At 40.6% G+C, this 21,686-nt stretch overlaps 2 protein-coding genes across 4 annotated transcripts in view; one reads left to right on the plus strand and one right to left on the minus strand.

The window, feature by feature from the left end:
- lman2la (lectin, mannose-binding 2-like a) overlaps positions 1-13,573 on the minus strand; it is a 41,558-nt gene extending 27,985 nt beyond the window's left edge. The window contains exons 1-2 of the mRNA XM_046066711.1: positions 13,435-13,573; positions 11,240-11,319 (exon numbers count right to left, since the gene is read on the minus strand). Coding sequence (XP_045922667.1) covers positions 11,240-11,246 — 7 coding nt within the window. The 5' untranslated portion in view covers positions 11,247-11,319; positions 13,435-13,573. The remainder of the gene's footprint in view (positions 1-11,239; positions 11,320-13,434) is intronic.
- The window catches only part of LOC123981670 (mediator of RNA polymerase II transcription subunit 13-like), an 89,566-nt gene continuing 70,802 nt past the window's right edge, over positions 2,923-21,686 (plus strand). For all 3 annotated transcript variants that reach the window (XM_046066704.1, XM_046066705.1, XM_046066706.1), the window contains exon 1: positions 2,923-4,370. In XM_046066704.1, the coding sequence (XP_045922660.1) occupies positions 4,299-4,370 (72 nt within the window). In that variant the 5' untranslated portion in view covers positions 2,923-4,298. The remainder of the gene's footprint in view (positions 4,371-21,686) is intronic.

A 21,686-nucleotide genomic window follows, 5' to 3' on the forward strand; every position in this document is an offset into this window, starting at 1 on the left:
CCCATCAGTTCCACACCAAGAGTGCCAAACTGTGTGCGAGAGTCTTTTGAAAGCCTTTAAGGATGTATTGAACAAAAAAAAAAAGGGGGAGGGGGGGGTCTCCAAATGAGTTCTGGATCATCCGTGGAGCAAAGGGATCAATAACAGCCAGGCTAAGCCCTCGATCATCCATCTGATTCATATCTTTTCTCCCCTCTGCTTTTCAGATATAAGAGGAATCACTGGACTAAAGGCGCCCTCTCTGTGGCAATATGTACCAGCTGCAAGCTGTTTCCTCAAATACATAAAGCTATATGAAGTGATTAATGTCAGAAGCGTACTTATGTTATAATGGATCGGATATGTCACCATATGATGATCTTTTCTAGAGGTGTATGGCAGCAAAATAAATATACACTTGTCTATAAATAGTTCTATTAGATTTACACTTAGAGGTAGCATCTCTCACTTGTAGAAATTCATCTTGAAACCAATAAATTATAAAACAGAAGTCAAACTACTGTCACTGCACATCTCTATAAACACTTCACATGATGGTGGGTTGATGTTGAGAAAATGTCGCTCTGAGAAAATGTAAAACTCTCTCATGTGTATTTACCTGACTATGATGGCTCTTAAATAATTAGTTTTTCTCTCAAATGCTATTAGATTATGTTGAAAACACATCAGTCAGGTCAGCAGTGATACACTCAAATAGCTCATTGTTGTTGTTGTTGTCAGTAATTACCTAAACTATTAGGCAATTATTTGCATATTAACTGCTTTCACATTATTTGTACATTACATTATATACATTATTTGCCTCTGCTGCTGCTGCTGCTCTGAAGACCATATTTCACTTCAAGAAAGCACTGTTATTATTTGTACAGACTCAGTCTAAAATATATCCTAGTTGAATCTGCATGCAGTCTGACATGCAAAATAAATCTCCGGAAAGAGAACCTGGTAATAGAATGAAGCGGGGGTTTTTTGTTTTTTGTTTTTTTACAGAGTGTGGGCATTTAAAAATGACTGCAAATGAAAAAGCCCATTCAATTCAATGTGATAAATTAATTTTTTCTGTGAGGGACAATATGAATGAGGGATAAAAAGCTTATTGACTGAATAAACCACCTATAGAATCTTTTTAAAGACCTCAAGGGGGATCCATCGGCAAAGGTCTGAGCTATTGACTCTTCATTTTTCCTGTTTATTCATGACTAAAATTATATACAAGATAAAGCAGTCTGCAATGTATCAGAGTCGCTGTAGTTTAGTTAAGAAGAAGAGTCTAAGATGCTAAACCAGAAACCAACATTAACGAATAATATCCACTACATTATTAATAATAACACAAATATCTGATGCACTGACTCCTGGATTGCCTCTTCTGTCTAACTCAGGAAACTGTGGTTATATTAATAATCTTTTGTTCTTCAGCCTCAAAGGGCACCACCTGCTATCTCAGAGAACAGAAAGAACAACAGGAGCACTCTTTTATAGGTGGTGTAAACAAAACTTCCAACAATATGCCTACATAACTATAACAATGCATCACACATGGCTGGATAGTAGGAAGGATAAATTAATAGGTACTGTATAATTCAATTCATTATTTAAATTGTAATTCAAATCTGTATAAAGTTAGGACTACAACAAGCACCATAGCTACCACTATGAAGACATCTCCAGTATTTTTCCATCAGAATTTTTGGTTGGTTTATGGTGGTTTATAGTCTGTAATTTCTAAACAATCAATTTTCTTGAAAGAACTCTGCAATCTAGCGATATATTTAGAGGGAAAATAAGGAGAAAGTTCTTGGACAGGTGAGTTATACTGTTTTGGCCACTTGGTGGCAGTACAAAAAGCTGTAAACACGTCACTGAATTGTAACATAGTCCACTTACATAATGTAGGCCCATGTAAAGTTATGAAGTGCCGGTACGCCTGTCACTGTCACTGGTAACTGTCATGCCATTTTGGGAACGGTCATATATGGCATTTTGGGAGTCATTGGGAAATGTTTAGTCGTTAAGGTATGAGAATTTGTTGACCAGAACAGTAAAGCTGCAGGACATAAATAAACCAATGGGGTGAAAAAATGGTACAATGCCCGACAGAGGTGAGAGGAACTGCATAGTTGAGTGATAATTCTTTGTGGATTTGTATGAGTGATGCCTTTCACATTAAATTCATTTTTTTGGCATTTTTAAAAATAAAAAATATTGATTAGTGCAGCTTTAAATACAACTTACAGAAAATATCATTGAACAGCTAAAACAATACATATGATGTAAACAAAAAGAATAATTAAAGAAAGTGTCTCTGAGGAACTTCACCTCATCATGACTCTGGTACCTCTAAATCTTGGCTACGGCCCTGGACATAACCAATTTCGATAACTTTAAACAAATGTTTGATTTGAATATGATTCCTAGTGATTTTATCACCTACGAATGTTATTTCAAATGATAAAGACCAGCCAGTGTTATGATGTGAATTTTGTGAGTGGAAGACTAACCTACATACAGTAGATGCCTCTTATGAAACACTGTATGAGCTCAGTAAGTCATTCTGACCTCTATTCTGTCACATCCTCTGTTGTGAGAACACAGTAACATTATGTAACACATGCATCACAGAAAGACACAACACAGCCATGAAAACAAACACCATGTAAAATAATCTTGAAGCCCTTTTAATAGACAGATGGCCAGAAACATCAAAGGTACATTTAACAACAAAGAGTGTAACGATAAAGGAGTCCCTATGATTACTGGTTGTTAGCACGCACGGCAGGCACGGCGTCTCCGACGTCGCATCCAGTCTCATAGCAAAGACACTCAACAGTACCGTAATCCCAGACTTTGATCACGTGAGCGCAAACTTGGCCAAATGGGAAGGCGAGTCTCGGTAGTACGCTTCCGACCGCCATTACATTACAATGCGTGGTAGGCTGGACGATCGTGCGCGAAAAGAAAATGCTACAGCGGCGCTTAGCGTAAAGCAAACAGACACAGAGGGTGAGAATGACACACACAGGTTACACACACACTTATTTGCCAATATAATCTATGAGATAAACAACGAGGAACGAGTCGCTGGCGAGGACACCGTGCACATGTTTGAGGATTTAATTCAATAATCAAATCATCATTGCGCGAGAAGAAGGTGGATAGCTTTTAAATGTCGAGGTGGTTTGGAAGGAAAATCCTGCAGCATGCAACATATTCTCTTTATGTCAACGACCAACGGCGCCAGACGAGGACTGCCACTTCTGCTTGGACTGTACATTTAAAAAAATCCCATCAGATATTTTCTTTTGTGCAAGATTGAGGATGTTGTGGCCGCGAGAGGACGTTTCGTAATGATATAAAACTGAAAGGAAGGAAGGATTTTTTCAAACCTGCTTCTACAGAAGCCTGCTTGTCGTTTTCCTGGCGGTGGAGTGTAAGAATAGTTTTTTCTTGTCTGAACGGTTTGACTCATGATTCAGGGTTACTGGGAACCCGCTCGACTTTGTCCGCCCTGCCACGGAGGAGCACTGGGGTCTTTTCTTTTTCGGCGACCCCTCGCCTGCGGTCCGTTTTTAATTCAAGCGGATTAAACATTCCTGCTCGTAGCGCCTGTTTGCGTGAGGCAGACTGGGTTGCATTGTGAGAGGAACGGTTGTGGTAAGAAAGAAGGCTATAAATAGCTCATGCAATTCTCGAAAACTATCACAAGTGGTGCATCAGCTTGTGGAGCAGGCGGAATCAGATATCATGCATGTAATGTCTCGGCTTTAAGTTAATTGTTTTGCAGAGCGGTGAACGTGTCAAATTTTTAAAGAAGTTTGGACTAATTCGCATTTTTTGGGGGCTGTACCTCGGCACGGACGAAAGGAGTCGTTTCCCCATGGATTATGCTCATTCAGTGATGAAACTATCAGCGGAAAGACTGATATGTAAACGGGCTGATCTTCCTCTGTGCGTGGATTGAAATGGATACATTTGTGTGCTCTCCGCCTTTGACAATGGTCAGATTTGGAATCGCCTGACCTGGATTGTAACGATGTTTTGATCCCCGCACACGCTTGGATTTACATTACAACATTATTTATCCGCTGGGGCTTCATGGATGCATTCTGTACTTCTTTTTGAATACGCCCATTCCTCTGCCCGACCCCAAATCTATTATCTGGACCTCTTGTGAGGTTATAAGCCTGCTTGTTTTGGCAGACTCGTAAGGAAAACCGATTTGTCAGCCCTGCTCGGTGTTTGATACCGATGTAGGATTTCGACATGCCCAGCGCTGACGACCCCAACGGCGGACAATTATGACTGCAACAGCGAATTGGGTGGCTAACGGGGCAAGCCTTGAGGATTGCCACTCCAACATCTTCTCTCTGGTACAGTATCAATAAATCATGCTCTTTCCAGGCACGCGTGCCTGTTGTGATCGACAAGTCATAAGACTTGTGGGAGGCACGCTTAAATGTGTGTCTGCTGTACAAAGGTGAACCAATTCCTGATGTTATTGTTATTAGGTAATCATTACCACGGGTTAGTGGTGCGGGAAAAAACGCACCACATTTAACCCCTAAGCCTGTTATAATAAGACAGACCGCAGGCTTAAAGCAACATCAACTCCCACTTTATTATCTGATTAGAATATAGGCCTACTGTTCAAATGCAATTTTCAAATGCTACCAAAACAAAGTGACCTCTTATGCATGTGCAGTGTGTGGCATGGGTTTAGCAGCTAAACAATACATTACAGTCATTTTTTCCCATCAAGAGCACAGTGCACTCTGGCCATTATCCTCCTCCCCTTTTAAATAATCATTTCGCTGGAAATCTAGCAGGAACTCTGTTGCATTGCCAAGCAACTAACTTGAAGAGAAGGCATAGCCCGCTGCTTCCCCTGTATTCATTTCTAAAGCCAGAGAGTTTAATTTGTTCATATACAAAAATGGCTCACCAGGTTATAAATTGGAAAATCATGGAACATTTTATGAATGTGTGGAAGGTTAGTACGACTTTGACAGACAGCTGCATGTATCAAGCACACAGCGGAAACACCACTTTCACAATCATTTTATCTGGAAAAAATGGGTTTTTTGACTCCACAGGCAGTATTATTTTTGCAGAACTCACTGATTTTGAGGGTGGAGGAGACTGAGCTGTGTGTTTTCACACTTTTCATCCTGCAATCAGTGAGTTAACTGTCCTACTGCAACAGGCAGCCAAGTGGAAAGGCATGCGGTAGACTGAGCTCAGGCATAGTCTGCTGAGAACCACAACATAGGGGTGCTGAGGGCTTTTTAGGTGATCGTGCGGGTTGTCCACCAGCGACAGCCAGGCCCTGTTACACTACATGTCACACCAAAGCTAAAGAAACACATGTCACATGGTATGGATTTTGCCAAACAAACTTTGTAGGTGTCACGCAGCTTGAATAAATCTCTGAAATGTCAAACAAAGCACTGGCAGTTCTTCCTCCTCATGTATTTCAGCAGTTTCTGTGACTGCAAAGGGAGCAAGCAGGGAGAAAGGGATTCAAAATAGTATCTCAAGCTCTTCAAAAGCAGCTTGTTTGAGTTTCTGTGCACTGACGCTGAAATAAATGCACCAGTGCTCCAGCATCAGACGTCTTAAATTCACCCAGTCTGACACGTAACAGCCAAACAGTGATTACGTCTCTGTCAACTTCTCAGTCGAGGTTATTTCCTCGCGGAAAAAGGTTTCATTCACTCGTTGTGGCATTGTTGGCCATCGTGCCTGTCCTGTGAACGTCCCTTTTGAACTAAGGGAGAAAGAGACCATCCATCAGCTGGCTTGTTGAGAATATTTATGACTTGCTAGTGCCACAGCAATTGCTCACTGGCAGGGCTCCTACAGGGAAGTCCAAGACAGAACAAAACACTAATGACACACAAGTGTCCTGTTTAGAGGGTTTGACTGACACGAAGAGACAGACAGAGCGATGCAGATTGCATCCTGATATTGAGAATCAGACATATGTGCAAAATAACCTTCGGATGTGGAGGCTGAAGTACTGTTATTACCACAGTACTTCAGTGTATATCCCATCAGGTGTGAGTATTGATCCAGCAAATCTGTATTTTAACATGAGTCATTGCTGAGTTAAGATTTCCTGCTTGCATTTTTACCCCTTATTTCTTGGTTTAGTGCTGAAACATTTAATTGATTGACAGAAAATTTAACTGACAATGATTTCGATCTGTTAGTAACTGGAGATTTCTGTCAGTTCACTGGTTCCAGCTTGTTAAACGTGAGGATTTTTCTTATCTCTGTGTTGTCATTGTAAATGGAATACCTTCCTCGGTTTTTTATTGTTGTTCCAGCAATGAAGATGAAGATGTCGCCTTTGTTTTCAAGAAACTGTGATGGGTATTGTGTTTTTTTTTTTTGGTTTGTTTTTTAAACTATATTCTGATGTTTTAAAGACAAAAAATCAATCAAAAAGTTGCAAGACTAACTTGGTAATTTATAAGTCTAAAATGAAAGAATATAACCTGTAACATGGGATATTTTTTTACCTTTTCCTCCAGGTCATATAGGCTTACATAAAGGTTTTGCGGCTAACTGGTGAGCGTTCTTGTCCTACAGCCTGTTAAACAGCATTCCACCATGCACTAACCTCGTCCCTCACGCAGATTTACTGGCTGTTATTGCAACCCGCATCAATAAAAAGTACCTTAGAAAGCATAAGTGCCCATACTGTGGGACTTTATGGGGGCGCAGCAGATTACTGTCATGCACTGTGTGAGGCCACTGTCACATGCTCAAGATCGCTGCGATCACACAACCCACAAAACGACTGTCTTGTGTGCTGGTGATCATCTGTGACAGAAAGCAAACGAGACCTTTGTAAGCGGGAGAAAAGCTCCGAGCTGGTGAGCTAAGTTGAAGTGGCAACGGAGTAGGGAAGGGTGGAGGACGAGAGGAGAAACAGAGGAATGTTTTCAGCCGAAGGAGTGAGTTAGAGAGAGGGGGAGAGTGCGACTGAAGGACTGCAGCGGAATCTGTTTTCATTTTAGGAAAGTATTATGACTGATGTGCATTTCCTGACTGCTAGCCTCAGCCTATTTCAGAGAGAGAAACAGAGTGAAAGAGCAAGACAGAGCAGGAGAGAAAATTAAAGAGGGAGGAACGTAATGAGAGAGATGGAGATGGAGAGAGCGAGGGAAAACAGTCATCGTTCTGTGGACTGGGCAGGTTTCTTCTGACACTGACTTGAGCCAGAGAGCCAGAGTCCCAGAGCCTGAATATGAAACGCAAGGAGGAGACAGTTAAGAGCCTCACGACACAGGAAGCCTCAGTGTGTGTGGGTGTGTTTGTGTGTGTGTGTGTGTGTGTGTGTGTGTGTGTGTGTGTGTGTGTGTGTGTATTGTAAACACTGTAAACCATCTCAGACTCAGGAGACAAACTTCAAACACCCATCATATTATACACACACACACACACACACACACACACACACACACACACACACACACACACACACACACACACACACACACACACACACACACACACACCGGGAGAGGAAAACAAAATAAACACCCACATGCTCACACAAACATATGTATCACAAATGCAACACACATGCACACACTAAATTTTCCACCCACACTAGCATGCACATGCACACCACATATTTTATCACCTTAATTTTGTCTGTGAATGCATCCTATATCCCAAGGACGCAGGCTTGTACAAACACAGGTAGAATGCAGAGGTCTTAATTAAAGGACTTCCTCCGTCCTCCTGACAGAGGTGCATGGAGTGCAACAATGGTAATTAAGTGTCCTCAAGTGCAGGTCTAATGTGATCAACTAAGAAGTGCTCATTAGCCAAACTGTATTCCAATAGAGATCTTGTATGTATAATAATGATGCGACTATCTGGCATGGAAATAAAAGCGCTAAGAGATGAGGCTGAGGGAATACCATTAACCACAGTGTCTTGATTTATGGCATGTGAGTGGCTTGTAAGAAGAAGCAGGTAATCAGGGACGGTGCCTTTTTAATATAGGCTGTTTGCATTTCCTCGTTATTAATGGTGGTGGATGTTGCAAGGATGCTTAGGGAAGAGAAAGAGGCAGTGGTTGGATGAAGTGTGTGTCACAATCTGCTGAGCCAAAGAAACGGTAAAGTTGGAGTTCAGACAGGACCGAGTATTGTTTGAATTGTTTTAACCCCAGTGCTGATTCGGTGCCTGAGTGTTCTGATGCTGATACCAAATCTTAGATTTGAGAAATATGAACATATTTCCTTTATAAAACACTTTGTTTATCATTTAACAGAAGAAGCCGAAGTTCTCAAATGAGGTTCTCAAACCCATATACTGTTAAACCAGAACCTGGACAATAAATCGATAATGGGAAGCTAGTTCTGGCTGATTTATATTATATATTGCAGATATGTTGGTATTGGTGCATACGTTGCTAAGTATCAAGACATTGCCCTGCAGAAATACTAACACCGTAGTTTAAAAACAGTATGAATAACATTACTTTAATTAAAAAATTTTATGTATTGGTAAAAAAACCCATATTGGCCAAAATACCATTGTGGGATTTTTTAAAACTCTTAAATATAGATATCAGTCAGGCTATAGCCTAAACACCAGCAGCTAAATGAGAATTTTATCTAAATATAAAGTTTGATTGAAAGAATAAGGCTGGTGATATTCTATGTTTTTGTTATGTCAGCAATTCCCATAAAACCCCTACAACCAAAATGTCTGCAAAAGGGTTCTTAAACTTTCATTTAAGAAATGGCTAAATACTTTCCAAGAAACTTTAGTTTTTAGCAAACATTACACAAACAAGCCATAAATAGATTTGTTGGGGGACTATTTTCTGCGGATTTGTATATGTAATGTAAAATTGATTCAAAATAAATTACAGTGCTCAAAGGTGTGGCTCACTGATTTTTTTTTAATGACAACAATGGAGGTATAAACTAAAGCACAGGGGAATAATCAGTGGTTGACCATAAGCAGAATATAGGTTATCACCAGACTTATCTTTTTAATGCAGGAACTATCTGAAGAAGTGATCTGATAAGTAAACATCACTATGAATTTGACCAGGTGTTCGATGCCAGCTGTTAGTACTTTACTGTTTTTTACACTTAGTGTTGAAAATTGTAAAAACTATAAAGGTGTTTATATTAAGATATCTAAGGATGACATTGAAGCCCTGGCAGTGTCTTTTTACACAAGGAGAGGATCAGTCCAGGTTTCCAAGGCATCCCTACCAGTCCTGTGCTTCGTGCCCTATGGAGCAGCTCCATCTGGTTGCTTTTCACAGTCCACCCCCTACGCTCAGCCCGTGCTTTTGGCTCTGCTCGCTTACAGTTTTGACAGCTAGACCTGGCTTCACCTTGAGTCTGTGTGGCGCCTCCCACTAATCTGCCCCTGTCACTGCTGTGGGAATACCTTGTCATCGCAATGGGACTCAACCTGGCAGTGGCCCACATGTGTGAACATGGCATCCTGCATGTCAGACACACAGGTTCCTCAGATTGTTTAGTTAAAATGGGTTGTGAGCAAGCCTTGTTATGGGTTAGCCACTGACAGAAAAAAGGCAGGGTATCGGTCGGGAAAAAGAAGACAGGGCTATTCTCACTCCTGCCTCTGTTTTTACTACACATCACTTTTCTGTTAAAGTCTCGTGCGTGTAGTCATGGAACTTGCATGGAGCAGTAGGCTTGTCAGAATCTTGCCACAGAGGTGAAGAACGGTTCAAAGGCAGACAGGGAGGTAGGAAGGGAACCACTGGTCCCGGAGCTGGAAATGCGACGGGATGGGGAGGAGTATTTTGGAGCATGGTGGCTTGAGTGTGAAATATGTAGGCCCTGCAGCGCCAGCTGTGTTCTATTCTAGGCGCCCACTGGTGTTCCTGCATGTGTGTAAGGCGACAGAAGGCTGAGTGGGAAAAGAGGATTGGTAGGAAGGGGAAGTAGCTGGTGCCATCAAGTGCTTGTGAAAACTGGAAAGTTGGCTAGTTAGCTGGCACAAGAGGTGATAGATGGATAGATATTAACCACATCATTTTCACAGTTAAAGATGAAACGGTATGAAAATTCCACATCATGATTATAGTGACAACAATCACACAATCTCACAGTGGACAGAACATTTTCGAAAAGACTGAAACCATTTCACCAAGTTTTATATTGAAAACCCAACAAGTCCTCCAACCCAAACAACAACAACACAGGTTGTATTAACCAGCCTCCAAATATGACTCATTTGAGCGTATCCTACAATAGCGCAATAGCGCCATTACTGGTGGCATATGTCCATGACTCCCGAAACGGCAATTTCAAACTCTGTTTCCTGACGGGACCTAACCGTTTTGGAAATCACGTGACCTACGTCACATGACAAAACACATGGAGACCGCAGCGAAACAAAGGAGGTAAACTCTACTGCTAGCACATGTGTGCAGTGGTTGGGTTCACCAGTCAACATGCATACAATCACTGACTTAGGTAATGGCACACACCCCTGTGATGGTTAGGGTAGGAGGCTACGGGGAGCTGTTAACACCTTTAAGACTAACATAGTTAGTCAGCTAGCTAACGTAGCTAATGCTACTACGTAATTTACGTAAGTTATGCAACCAATGTAACTTCTACTAAAAACACAAGTTACACAACTTCATTAAAAAAACCAATTTTATGGCTATTTATAAGACACAGCTGTCTTTTTAATGTGTTTGCATTGTATGGCCACTAGAGGTCGCTGCCACAACAACAGTAAACATGAGTCGCAATTTTGTGTGGCTGAAACAACCTTTATGGTAATTTTTCTGTTGAGGACAGGTTCCAAAAACCACAAATAAAATTAGCAGCACTGTGCACTTTTTGTTTGCATAAACAATAGAATAATAACTATGGACTGACGGACAATGACGTGTGATCAATTTTCATAAATACAAATGAGTCTTAAGAAGACAGTGACAGTAGTTTCAATGAGCCCAACATCTGATAAAATTACTGAACTAAATATTTTGGTTGGGTGACTAAACTGTGTAACATGTTATTATACAGTGAGCGAATGGAGTGTGCAGACGCACAATGCGTACAGCAGCAGAACAACATGTAGTGTTTTTATAAGAGTAGGTAATGCTGAGCTTCAGTTTAGAAGCTTTAGCAAGTCAGACAGACAAACCATGGCATGTTCCCTAATTCTGAAGTCCACACATCGTGTTATCACAGCGTGTTAAAAGTTAACTTACCTAGCATTCACTGTGAGGTAGAGGGTTCTAGTACGACGTGTTGCCCCCTTTCGCTGTGATTCAAGGTTCCCTCAGCACTTCTATAAAAAGCAAAATACAACCATACTTCAGAATTAGCCCTCTGAGGACTAGGCTGAAAACATTCTGGAGCGCCGTCACTGCCTTCCGCCATGCATCTGGGAGGCAGTTGCTAACTTTAGTTGATGCTGTACAGTATTTACCGTGAGTTTTTTCAAAGCGTCATAATTAAACATGGTTATAATGATAATGATTCAAATTTGTAATGGTAATACTAGCCGTCTGGAATTTTACTGTGGTCTATCATTAAACCAGTAACTGTTTCATCCCTAGTCACATTGTTGCTGCTGCTCTGTGGTCAGGAATAATTACACTTGAGTTGAATGAATGAATGAATTCATGAAACATATGATTTTTATTGGAAACTGGTTGAAAGTATCTCACCAAACTGGAGCTTGTTTTCAGTTGTTTTAAGAACCTAACACATAGAATCACTTGGTAAGGTTTGAGGCTTTTACACTGTGTACAGTATGTAAAGACTTAATCTGAAAAAATAGTTAGTAATTACAGCAGTTTAATAAATGTAATGGAGTAGAAGAATAACGCAGCATAACATGGACATACTCAGGCAAAGTACATGTACCCCAGAATTGTACTTAAATACAGTACTAGTGCAGTAAATGTACTTAGTTATTATCCACAACTGCTGATGTGATTTGTTCTGTCTCTTGTTGTTATATGCTAATGTTCAGCAGAGACACTCCACCTGGCTCAGACACATTTCCCACCAAACGCTGGTGTTTTCCCCTGTGGATTAACACAACTTTCCTCCAATCTATTACATTTTGGAAGTTGTGTTGCTACGTCACCTCTTGTAAGAACCCAAATTCTGAGGCCTGTTGCCTGATAGATGAAACTTGTGTTCGCTGATGCTGCCGGTCTGTGCCATCGCGGGAGAGTTATGGCCTTTTTGTCTCTGCAAAGTCTGTTTACAGTCTCTTCACCTGACTGCAGGCACCTCAGCAAAGAGAATTTCTTTAAAGGGAGATACTGCCCTGCTTGTAACTGGGCAAATATTTTCTGCAAGCTGGACAGCTTTGCCAATATCATGGTTGGCTGGGGTTCAATTGCAGTTAGAGCACACTTAGGTTAAAGGGTGTGCAAAACAAGGGGAGAGAGAAAACATTAATGTTGTCTGCTGTGCTTTTGCAAATTCTAATTATCATGTGTCCATGTTCCATTGAGAGATTATCTGCAACCAATCAGAAGGATACTTGATGAGAACAAACACATTATGTCCAGACTGTTGATTCACAGCCATTTGTGGTGCATTGATTCTCCCTGCGCTGCCAAACGGCGCTCTCTCTCATCTTGAATTAGGCAGTCACCCATGATTTTTCAGATGCTAATGAAAATTTGTACAGCTCAATTTCAGTCCTGGCTTGCTTCATGGAATAAACTGACTTTGCACTATACAAGTGAGACACAAAAGGTTTGATAGAGTGTTTACTGGGCATGACTGAATAAGCATAGAGCCATAGGACTAAGTGTTTAGGCAGGGTGGTGTTAGCAAAGATATGAACATGCCATGGTACTATTGTATCTGCTGCAAAGAGTGAATAGACAGAAAAGGAGGACTTGAGAGTGGGATTACATAAGACTGTCGAGCGTGTTAGCAGAAATGCAGAGGACTTCTAGTGTTAAAGCTCTGATTGGCTGCCACTCCCACTTAGTAAGCAAGCTACATATTACAGACAGCAGCCAGGTTAGTTGCGGGTTGAAACCTGTTCACGCACGCACGCACGTACGCACGCACTGCTGCTCCAGTTTTTCTCCTTTGTTTATCTGGTGTGTAATGAAACAAGGAAAAGTCATGCTGACTTATGCATGGCTGTCATTTGATCTGAAATGGCATCCCTGTGGAAAAAATCAATGCAGGAAATTACAGTCCAAATGGGATATTTTTCATACCGCTTATGCTCCATTTGTCCAATTTCAGGAACAATCAGAATATTAACCACTTGTAGACATTTCAGAAGCCTCCATGCAGTGCTAATTGTACAATTACTGCAGTGACTCATTCTCTCACAAAAAAACTCAGTGAGTAATCTTATACTGCAATGTTAATGTCTTGTTTCTTGTAATACCAGGACTTTCCTGACGCATGTGTGACGTACCTGATAATATCTTCAGCCAAATTTGAGTTTATGAATACCAGCTGTAAGGAAGCAAATGGAGTTTAGTTCTGCTCAGCAGAGACGACATACACAGACGTACAGTAAGCTCCTTTGTGATTTGTAGAAAAGTAAAGGGACCACAGAATTTTTCCACTGTAACCCTGGAGACAGAAATCTCAAAAATTGAATACCTTGCTGAATTCCTATAGATGTCGTATGTTGCCTAGCAACTGTTTTTTACTTTTCCCTCTGTCTTCGTTTTTTTCTTCTTTGTGATTCTCAGTTTTTCTGTCTTTGTCTGTGTCTTTCGCTCATTTCTCCCTCCCTGTGGCTTGTCACGGTTAATTAAGTTACACGAGAGACACAAGTAAAGCAGAGACTGGTTTATTTATTTGCACGTTAATAATTTAGGTTAAGCACGGCCACTGCTTATGCTTGTCCCCTAACGCTTTAAATGCAGCCTGATGCTGCAGCTTTGTGTTGCTGCTTTGTGTTGTTTCATTTGCCAAATGGCCGGGGATCTTGTCAGCCCTTTTCGATGCGGAACCGACACTGTACACAATGTCTCGCTACCTTTATTGGTCTTTCACTGCCGTTGCCTCCCGCCTCCTGCCTCTTGCCTCCCGCCTCTCTTTGTGTCAGGTGAGAAGTCATGGCTTGATGGAGGCTTTCTGCCGTTTGATTGGCAGGTCTATCCGTCACTCAGCCCTGGGGACTCTAGCTGCTCTAATTAGGTCGCTTGGCTTGCTCACCTCCCAGGCCTGGATGCTACAGCAGAACACCGATCAAATGACGGTCCCTTGTTTTGTAGGGACTTGTAAAGGTGGCGGCAGAAGGCAGAGGAAAAGCATCTGTTTAGTGTCTGCATCCCCAGAGGCTTTCTTTCTACACCTGTTTGGTGCTTTTGTGTTGCTCTTGCTCCCTCACATGTGCAGTAATGTGCATCGCTCTTCATTTGTGGTGTAAAATGCCAGAGGGGAGTGCTACTCCTTGTGGGTTAATTTGATTTCAGCGGGTTAATTGATGAAGGGGGAGTCGTTGCCTGTTCTGATTTCTGCCACTTGCTCTTCTAACTGTTGACTTCTCACTGCTGACACAGCCACCCAACCTTCTTTGTCTTTGTCTGTATTTGTTTTTTGCACCTCATTTTTAACTGCTTCATCGTGCCAGCTCTGATGCGTTCAAGGGAAATTGTGTCATTGAAGTTGTAATCCTTAAGATTTTTTGGCTGATTTGGTGACACCGTGGTTACTGGTGGTAAAAGCATGTGTGGTTTAATTCTACAGCAGAAACTCTTTGTGCAGCTGCGTTGTCAGTTCTACAACAGAAGAGCAATGGGTGTATCCGTTTACAGTGCAGCTAAACAAACTCATGTTGTCTTAATAAAGAAGTCAGTCAATATTGTGCCTTTTCAACCATGCCTTGAGCAACCGCCATCTGATTTCAAGTAGTATTTAAAACTGATCAAAAAAATTACTGTCTTGTTTTGTAGATGCATATTTGACAAACAATCTTAGTTAGTACTAACCTTGGTGACGAATACATTTCATTTCCTGTGACTAATTCACAATAAAGGCTGCCTCATGTTTTGCCAGTTAATTGCTTTTCTTAATGTGAACAAGCAGCCGGGCCGTTTCTGAACATTTTGGGGCCAAAAGTGACATCTTCCACTGCTCCACCACTCCACCACTAACTAAAGAAAACTACAACATAGAGAGGTAAATACAGAATGTAAATATGTTGACTATTGGTGTAAAACGCAGACCATAAATAGAATCAAAAACAGGCTTTGATTTCATTAAAGTCTTAAGGATTACAACTTTGAAAAAGTGTGTTTCTGCTGAAACTTCAAATAAGTTGTATTGGGTAAATTCTCTCAAATAAATGTCCCCTGTTCTATGACATTGAATAAAAAAGAGATGGATAGTGTTGCATGTGTCTGATAAAGACATCAGGTCTTATCTAAAGACTCACAGGCATCACAAGCGATCTGAACACACCCCAAATATTGGCAGCTTGTCAAGTGTCTGAACAGATTTGACGTTGATGAGAAAGCTATGCCACTCTGGCAGAATAAGTGTTTCAGTTGTGCCAGAGTAGGTAAAACTGCTGATACAAGCTGTCTCTCAATTGCCTAAAGTACCTCCTTTGTCAGACTATCAAACTACGAGGCTCTTACACTCTTGTGAAATTCCTAAAGAAGTGGCATCTCTCTTAGACAAGTTCTCATATACTTTCTGTCAGCCTTGATAGAGCACTAGGCACCTCTCCACTTAGATGCAAATGTTGACATTAGCTGCAATTCTTATAAAGTGCCCTAAAAAGGTCAGGCATACTAAATATCGTTTTTTTTCTTCTTAACTTCTTCTGTAAACACGGTCACTTTAATGATTGCTCTTGCAGTTACATGTAGCCTCATGTATACTTTAAATTATTAAAAGTAATTTCTCATGAAAGTGAAAGGAAGATCTATCTATACAAGTACAGAGTCATGTTTAAATCTGCAGTCATTACATGCCTTTCTCTGCACCAGGCAGCCGCAAAGCCTTGTTTGCATGAAAAAGTGTGTATGTCTTTGTGTGCATTCCTACTTGGGAGTACAGCATAAACATACATTCAGCTGCATGTTGGGAAGTTCAAGAGGTCCATTCAAAAGGTCCCACAAGTTTTTTGAGAAAGAAACGAAGGAACTAAATATTTTCAGTCTGCAGAGGCATTCCTACAAAGTACACGTCAAGTGTGTTTTCCTTTCAGCTCTGCTATCTAAGTAACGTAGGTTTCCTCTGCATTGTAAAGCTCCTGGGCTTTAAACAATATGCAGTATATAGAGTATGTACATGTCAGTGTTTTACACCTGCAGTATGTCAAACCTTTTAAATCTCTAGAAATGGGATCCTCTTCTCTGTTTATGTCACGTGGTTTAGAGTTTGTCCAATTCTTTCTGTTTAAGCAATGTATGCTAAAGATGAAAGTTCTGACTTCCATATTTTCTTTAGATTACAAGCACATGTCTGGTGTACTGAGGTTGACCTGTGGTTGGGAGACGGATTATGTTTTTTCCAAGCTTGGGCTCAGTTCACGTTATATTCAGGAAATTATTTTTTGCTCTCTGTTTTTATGTTTAGTTTCCTATTTGAAATCAATTTTCAAAAAAATATAAATGAGAAAGAATCCGTCTCACTGCAAGAATCTGAAAAGGGGATTTGAATACAAATGGAGCACAATCTTCCACCGCCTCTGTGCTAACACAAAAATATTCTGGAAACATACGGCTAGCTGTTTTCTTTTCTCTGTTTATTAGAAAAAAGGACTAAAGAGAGGAATAACAAAAAGACGAGAGGGAGGGCGTGAGATACTCCTGGCTGTATTCAATAGGCATCCGTGACAGTGAGAGAGCATTGAGAGATGAGAGGGAGAGCGGAGACGAGAAAGATAATAGAGGTGAGGGTAAGGTCAAACTTTGCTCCTTCTTAGCAATGGAAGGAAAAAGCTCTTGTTTTTGGTCCTGCGCTCAATCAGAAATTGAACCAGCTAACCTACAGAACAAGGGGCTTGGAGGAGTGCTAGCTTTATTGACAGTGAAACTAAATCCACTGACTTTTCCACTGACCTCTTCGCCTTTTTACCCCTGTGGTAGTTTTTAAAAGAGACAGAGACTGCTGCCTAGAATAATCGTTGATTTGCTCTTTCGTTCTCTGAAGGAGTAAACTTGCTGCTTTGGATACATATTCGCTCTGCTCTTTGCCTCCTATATTGATGAACACACATTCAGTGTCCCACCAAACTACCATTACCCCTGCTGATGGCACAAAAGTATTGTTCTCATATTAATGACAGTAAAATCCCAATTAGCTAACCCTCCCAATTATACCATGTTTTACTTCATTTACCACCTAAAATACAACTTACACAGCCAATGCATAGTATAATTTATCCTCCTGGTACAAACTATTCTAAATAATCTAACTTCAAAGTCTGTGTTTCAGCAACTTTCAGCTCCTAAAGTTTTACTTGTGTGATTTTACTCACAACACTGATTTGTCACAGGAGTTGCAGAGATAATAGCTTGACATGCTGAACAGGTTTCCTCTGCTTTCTCTTATGTGTTACAAGTGATAATGTTATTACTGCGACTTCAGGGGTCTGATTTAGTGAAGGTGAAGTGTGCTGAGAAATTGAAGTGTGTAAGAGTGTAGCCCTCACCATCACCCACACCCACACATGCATTAAAATACACAGATGGGCAGATCTTAGCTGTCATCACTGGAAAAATAACTGGATATCAGCCGGAATATGTCTGCCTCCTGATGCATGTCAGTGTTTTTGAGCACTTCAGGTCTGCACATCATCACAGCTGCTGTGTGTGTGTGTGTGTGTGTGTGTGTGTGTGTGTGTGTGTGTGTGTGTTAATGTGCAGGCATGTGTTTGGATCTGCCTGGGAGCATGTGACTATAGCCCTGTTCCTCTTCCTGCAACTGTGCCACAGCTAATCCTCCAGAGGAGTTCAGCAGGGTGTTGGGTTAGTGCTTTACACATGGCCAACAAATACACAGCACCTGTGTTTTGGGCTCGGGCAAGACAGTACAGGCTCTGGCCATTTGGTGTAATATTTCTCCTGAAAGCACAGCTTGTTATTGGAGAAATGTTATTCCCTAAGCTATATTTCTGTACTAAAAAGGGAACAGATTTTTGCCTTACAGTCCCCCTCCACTGAAAATGTGTTTTGGTTATTGTTGCTGCACTTGAACGTTTGACCTTCAAGATGCAGTTTGACACTAGAAGGCCAATTTAAGTCATCCGCTGAACGGAAGCTTCTCTCGGCTCACCTTAAATCTCACAGCTAGTTTGAAAGCCAATCATGGTATGTAACAGAAATGTAATGTGGAAACTAGAAGCCTCCAGTGCACAAACACTGAGAATGGACTTTACATTGAAGTAGGGTACATTATATGCCAGTAGTTAAACTCTTTGAAACCAAAACAATGTATGCAGTATTCATAGATTCTGGATTTTTCAATAAGGAACAAAGAGCAGATAGTAATTTTAAGAATTTTTTTAGCCATTCATGTTCTCCATAAGATGAATCCTGCTGACTTTGTGGGATCCCTGGCTATGCTTATTATCTTAGCATACACCCCTTAGACATCTTAGTGTCAGCGTGGTAAATTAAATAATCAGATCTTTCCTATTTTATTATAAAGACCAACTAGAACATTAATATAATAAGGCACAGATGAGGAAGCACTTAGGATCTCTATCATCTTAGGGACACAGCTGTTCATACAGCTAGCATCCAATCACAAAGATGTGTAATAGTAACCAAATCACAGCACATTAGAACGGGACTTGACGCATTACAGGTGGGGGAAAAAAATAATGCATGCTAGCATTGTCATTGTGAGCATGTTAGCATTTAGATCAAAGTGTCCCTGTGCCGGGGGGTACAGCCTCACAGAGCCGCTTGTTTGGCTGTAGACCTGTTAGCTTTATTTGAGCAAAAAACATATTATTTCAAGCAGAGTATTTTTTATATGTCTTAAAACATGTCTGGATCTTCAACAATCAATTCACCAGAGAGCATGTGTTGCCTCATAAAACAAACAACTGGTATTGTGAATGCATTTTCTGACATTTTACTCATCCTCCTCTCCGCTCCTGATTCAGTAGCAGCAGACAGCTGTGTCAAACAGTGGAGGAACTTTTGACATTGACTGGGAGTGACGAGGCAGTGCAAGCAGATGTCTTCCTCTTTGCTTTGGGAGAAACGGCATCCTTGACCTTGTCATGGCTAATTTTAGGGCTTGGCTTATCACAGCACCAATGTTTATATCTCCCATTACACACACTGTCATTATAGGAGGGACATGCTTGTAATTATGGGTGCATTCTGCAGTCAGGATGTTCCTGGGGGTCGTGTGCATACCTCAGACTACACTCATTTGTAAGATGCTGCAGCCCGTGTTGTGCGGATTTGGAGATAATGTGCATATGTTTGCCATGCAACACATGCTTTTTGTACACAGACTTTGTCAAAAGCATGGTTACATTTTAGTTTTGACTTTGACACATCCTTGCTATGCTTGCGCACACAAGCTTCCTCAGTCCCTCACCACATTCATCAAAGCTGTGGAGCCGCCTTTTCTTCATCTACTCAAAGACACTGCAGGCTTTAATTTTCTGCTCCTTTCTACCTGTCTCTGTGTTTAAAATGGGTCAGTATTTTTTTTTCCCTCTCTCAGCTGGTCTTGGATGTCTTGGTGCCTGAGCCAGTGTGCCAAACATGATCCTCACAGCTGGGTGAACACAGGAGAAGAGGGCAGCACGACACACTGAGAGATTCCCCCCCTGCCTGCCAAATCCCTGTCCTGTTAAACAATGCCTTTTGTGCGCTCGACTCATTCATGCACAAATACATACACATGGACACAAACAAACAAACAGCAAAACAATTTTCCAAAGCACACATGAGCATCACATCGTCACTGATGTGCTGAGGTGTTGCTTATAAATATGTTCAATCACAAAATTTTAATTAACATGCATGTTTCCTGTCTTCCTGGTTCTGGTGGAAGTAGAAGTCACTGCCTCTTTTACTGGCTCATCACTTATTGTGTCATGACAGAGAGCCTCCACGCCCAAGTCTGCAATAGGCAACATAAACACCTTTCATCCCATTAGATTTAATGTAGAGGATGTCGGTTGCTGGGCCAGGCTCCAACCATTGACACCAACACTACTTCCTCTTCTCGTGTCTCTCTCACTCTTTGTAACTCTCTCTATATTTCAATGCTGTCTCTCCTGTAGTTGTTCATTCGTTGTATTTCACTCAAGGCCACTCTTTATGTCTCGCTGTCACTCTCCTTCTTACACACTTTATTGTGTCTTTATAGCATCATGAACAGCGAGTGAAGGTATCAGTTAAATAAGATTATAACAACACAATAAGGGGATGGTAAATGTACTTAAACATATACTGAAGGATCTAAGTCTGTAGCTAACAACTGTTTTCATAGTAGATTACTGAAAGGAATAATTGACTGTTCGGAATATGAATTGCAAAATGACTCAGCGCGTCTTCTTTAGCTATCAGCTTTTAAATTTAGGTTGCATTCGAAAGAACATATTTTAATGAATGTTTCTGCTGTAGCAACAGAATGTTCAATTGAAATTAAGTCCTGTCATTGACCAAACGGTTATATACAGTAAGAAATATGTGTGTGCAAAACTCATCTGTGAAGCTGATCTGCTGTTAACTAGCAGCTTATTACCAGTACTGCAGCTCAATGGGACAAGCTGACACAATATTTTTATACAAAGAAAGAAATAACTTATATATTACATATGCTGAATTTACAAGAGGGGACAAATAATGAAGAATTTGTAATAGACAGCGATTTACAAAGTTTAGTTAAAGTTTCCCCTACCTCAGCAACTCACAAAACAAAAGAAAGAAAGAAAACAAGAATGCATTAAAAATATCAGGTTTAAACCATAGACTGTACACTGAAAAAAATTATTCATTGGATTTACTCAATTGAATAGTGGACATTGGTTGCACACAATTTTTTTGCTTTGGTAGCCACTTACACAGTTGTGTTCAAGCAACACAGATTATTCACGTTCAAGCAACCCAGGTGAACAGACTATTCATGCTCAATCAACACAAGTACTTTGTATTGCTATAAAATTAATGAAATGGGATTATTGTAAATGTTATCACATGAAATTAAATTATATTTTCTATGTTCTAAATCTATATGTATTAATAAAATAAATTACAGTTAACCAAGGAAAGTGGAAATCAAGGGCAACGGCACTGGTTAAGGTTTCTTGAAGGGGTTTTGCTTATCTGAGAGGCTTATTTAGTTCTGATTGAACAAATACCATTCAGCCACAACTGAAGAAGCCTCTTAGATGAGAAGTGAAATGTCTTCAAGAAACCTTAGCCAGTCCAGTTGCCATTGATTTCAACCTTTCTTGGATAACCATGACCTGGATGACTTCACAAACAATTTAGTTAAGAAATAAACAATTATCAAATGTATCATTGTTAACATTTCACTTAACTATTCTAAACACTAACAATATATTTTCATTAAAAACTATGAGTCCGTTAAATTCTGACCTTTTATTCAACAAATGAATGTGCTTCACAGGTGTGTGGCTAGAAAGAAATGACGAGTTTCCAAAATTATATGTTCACCATACTATGCCATGGGGATGTCAAGATTTAACAAAGATATATAACATAT

Source organism: Micropterus dolomieu, linkage group LG13 (genome assembly GCF_021292245.1).
Source record: "Micropterus dolomieu isolate WLL.071019.BEF.003 ecotype Adirondacks linkage group LG13, ASM2129224v1, whole genome shotgun sequence".
Classification (NCBI taxonomy): domain Eukaryota; kingdom Metazoa; phylum Chordata; class Actinopteri; order Centrarchiformes; family Centrarchidae; genus Micropterus; species Micropterus dolomieu.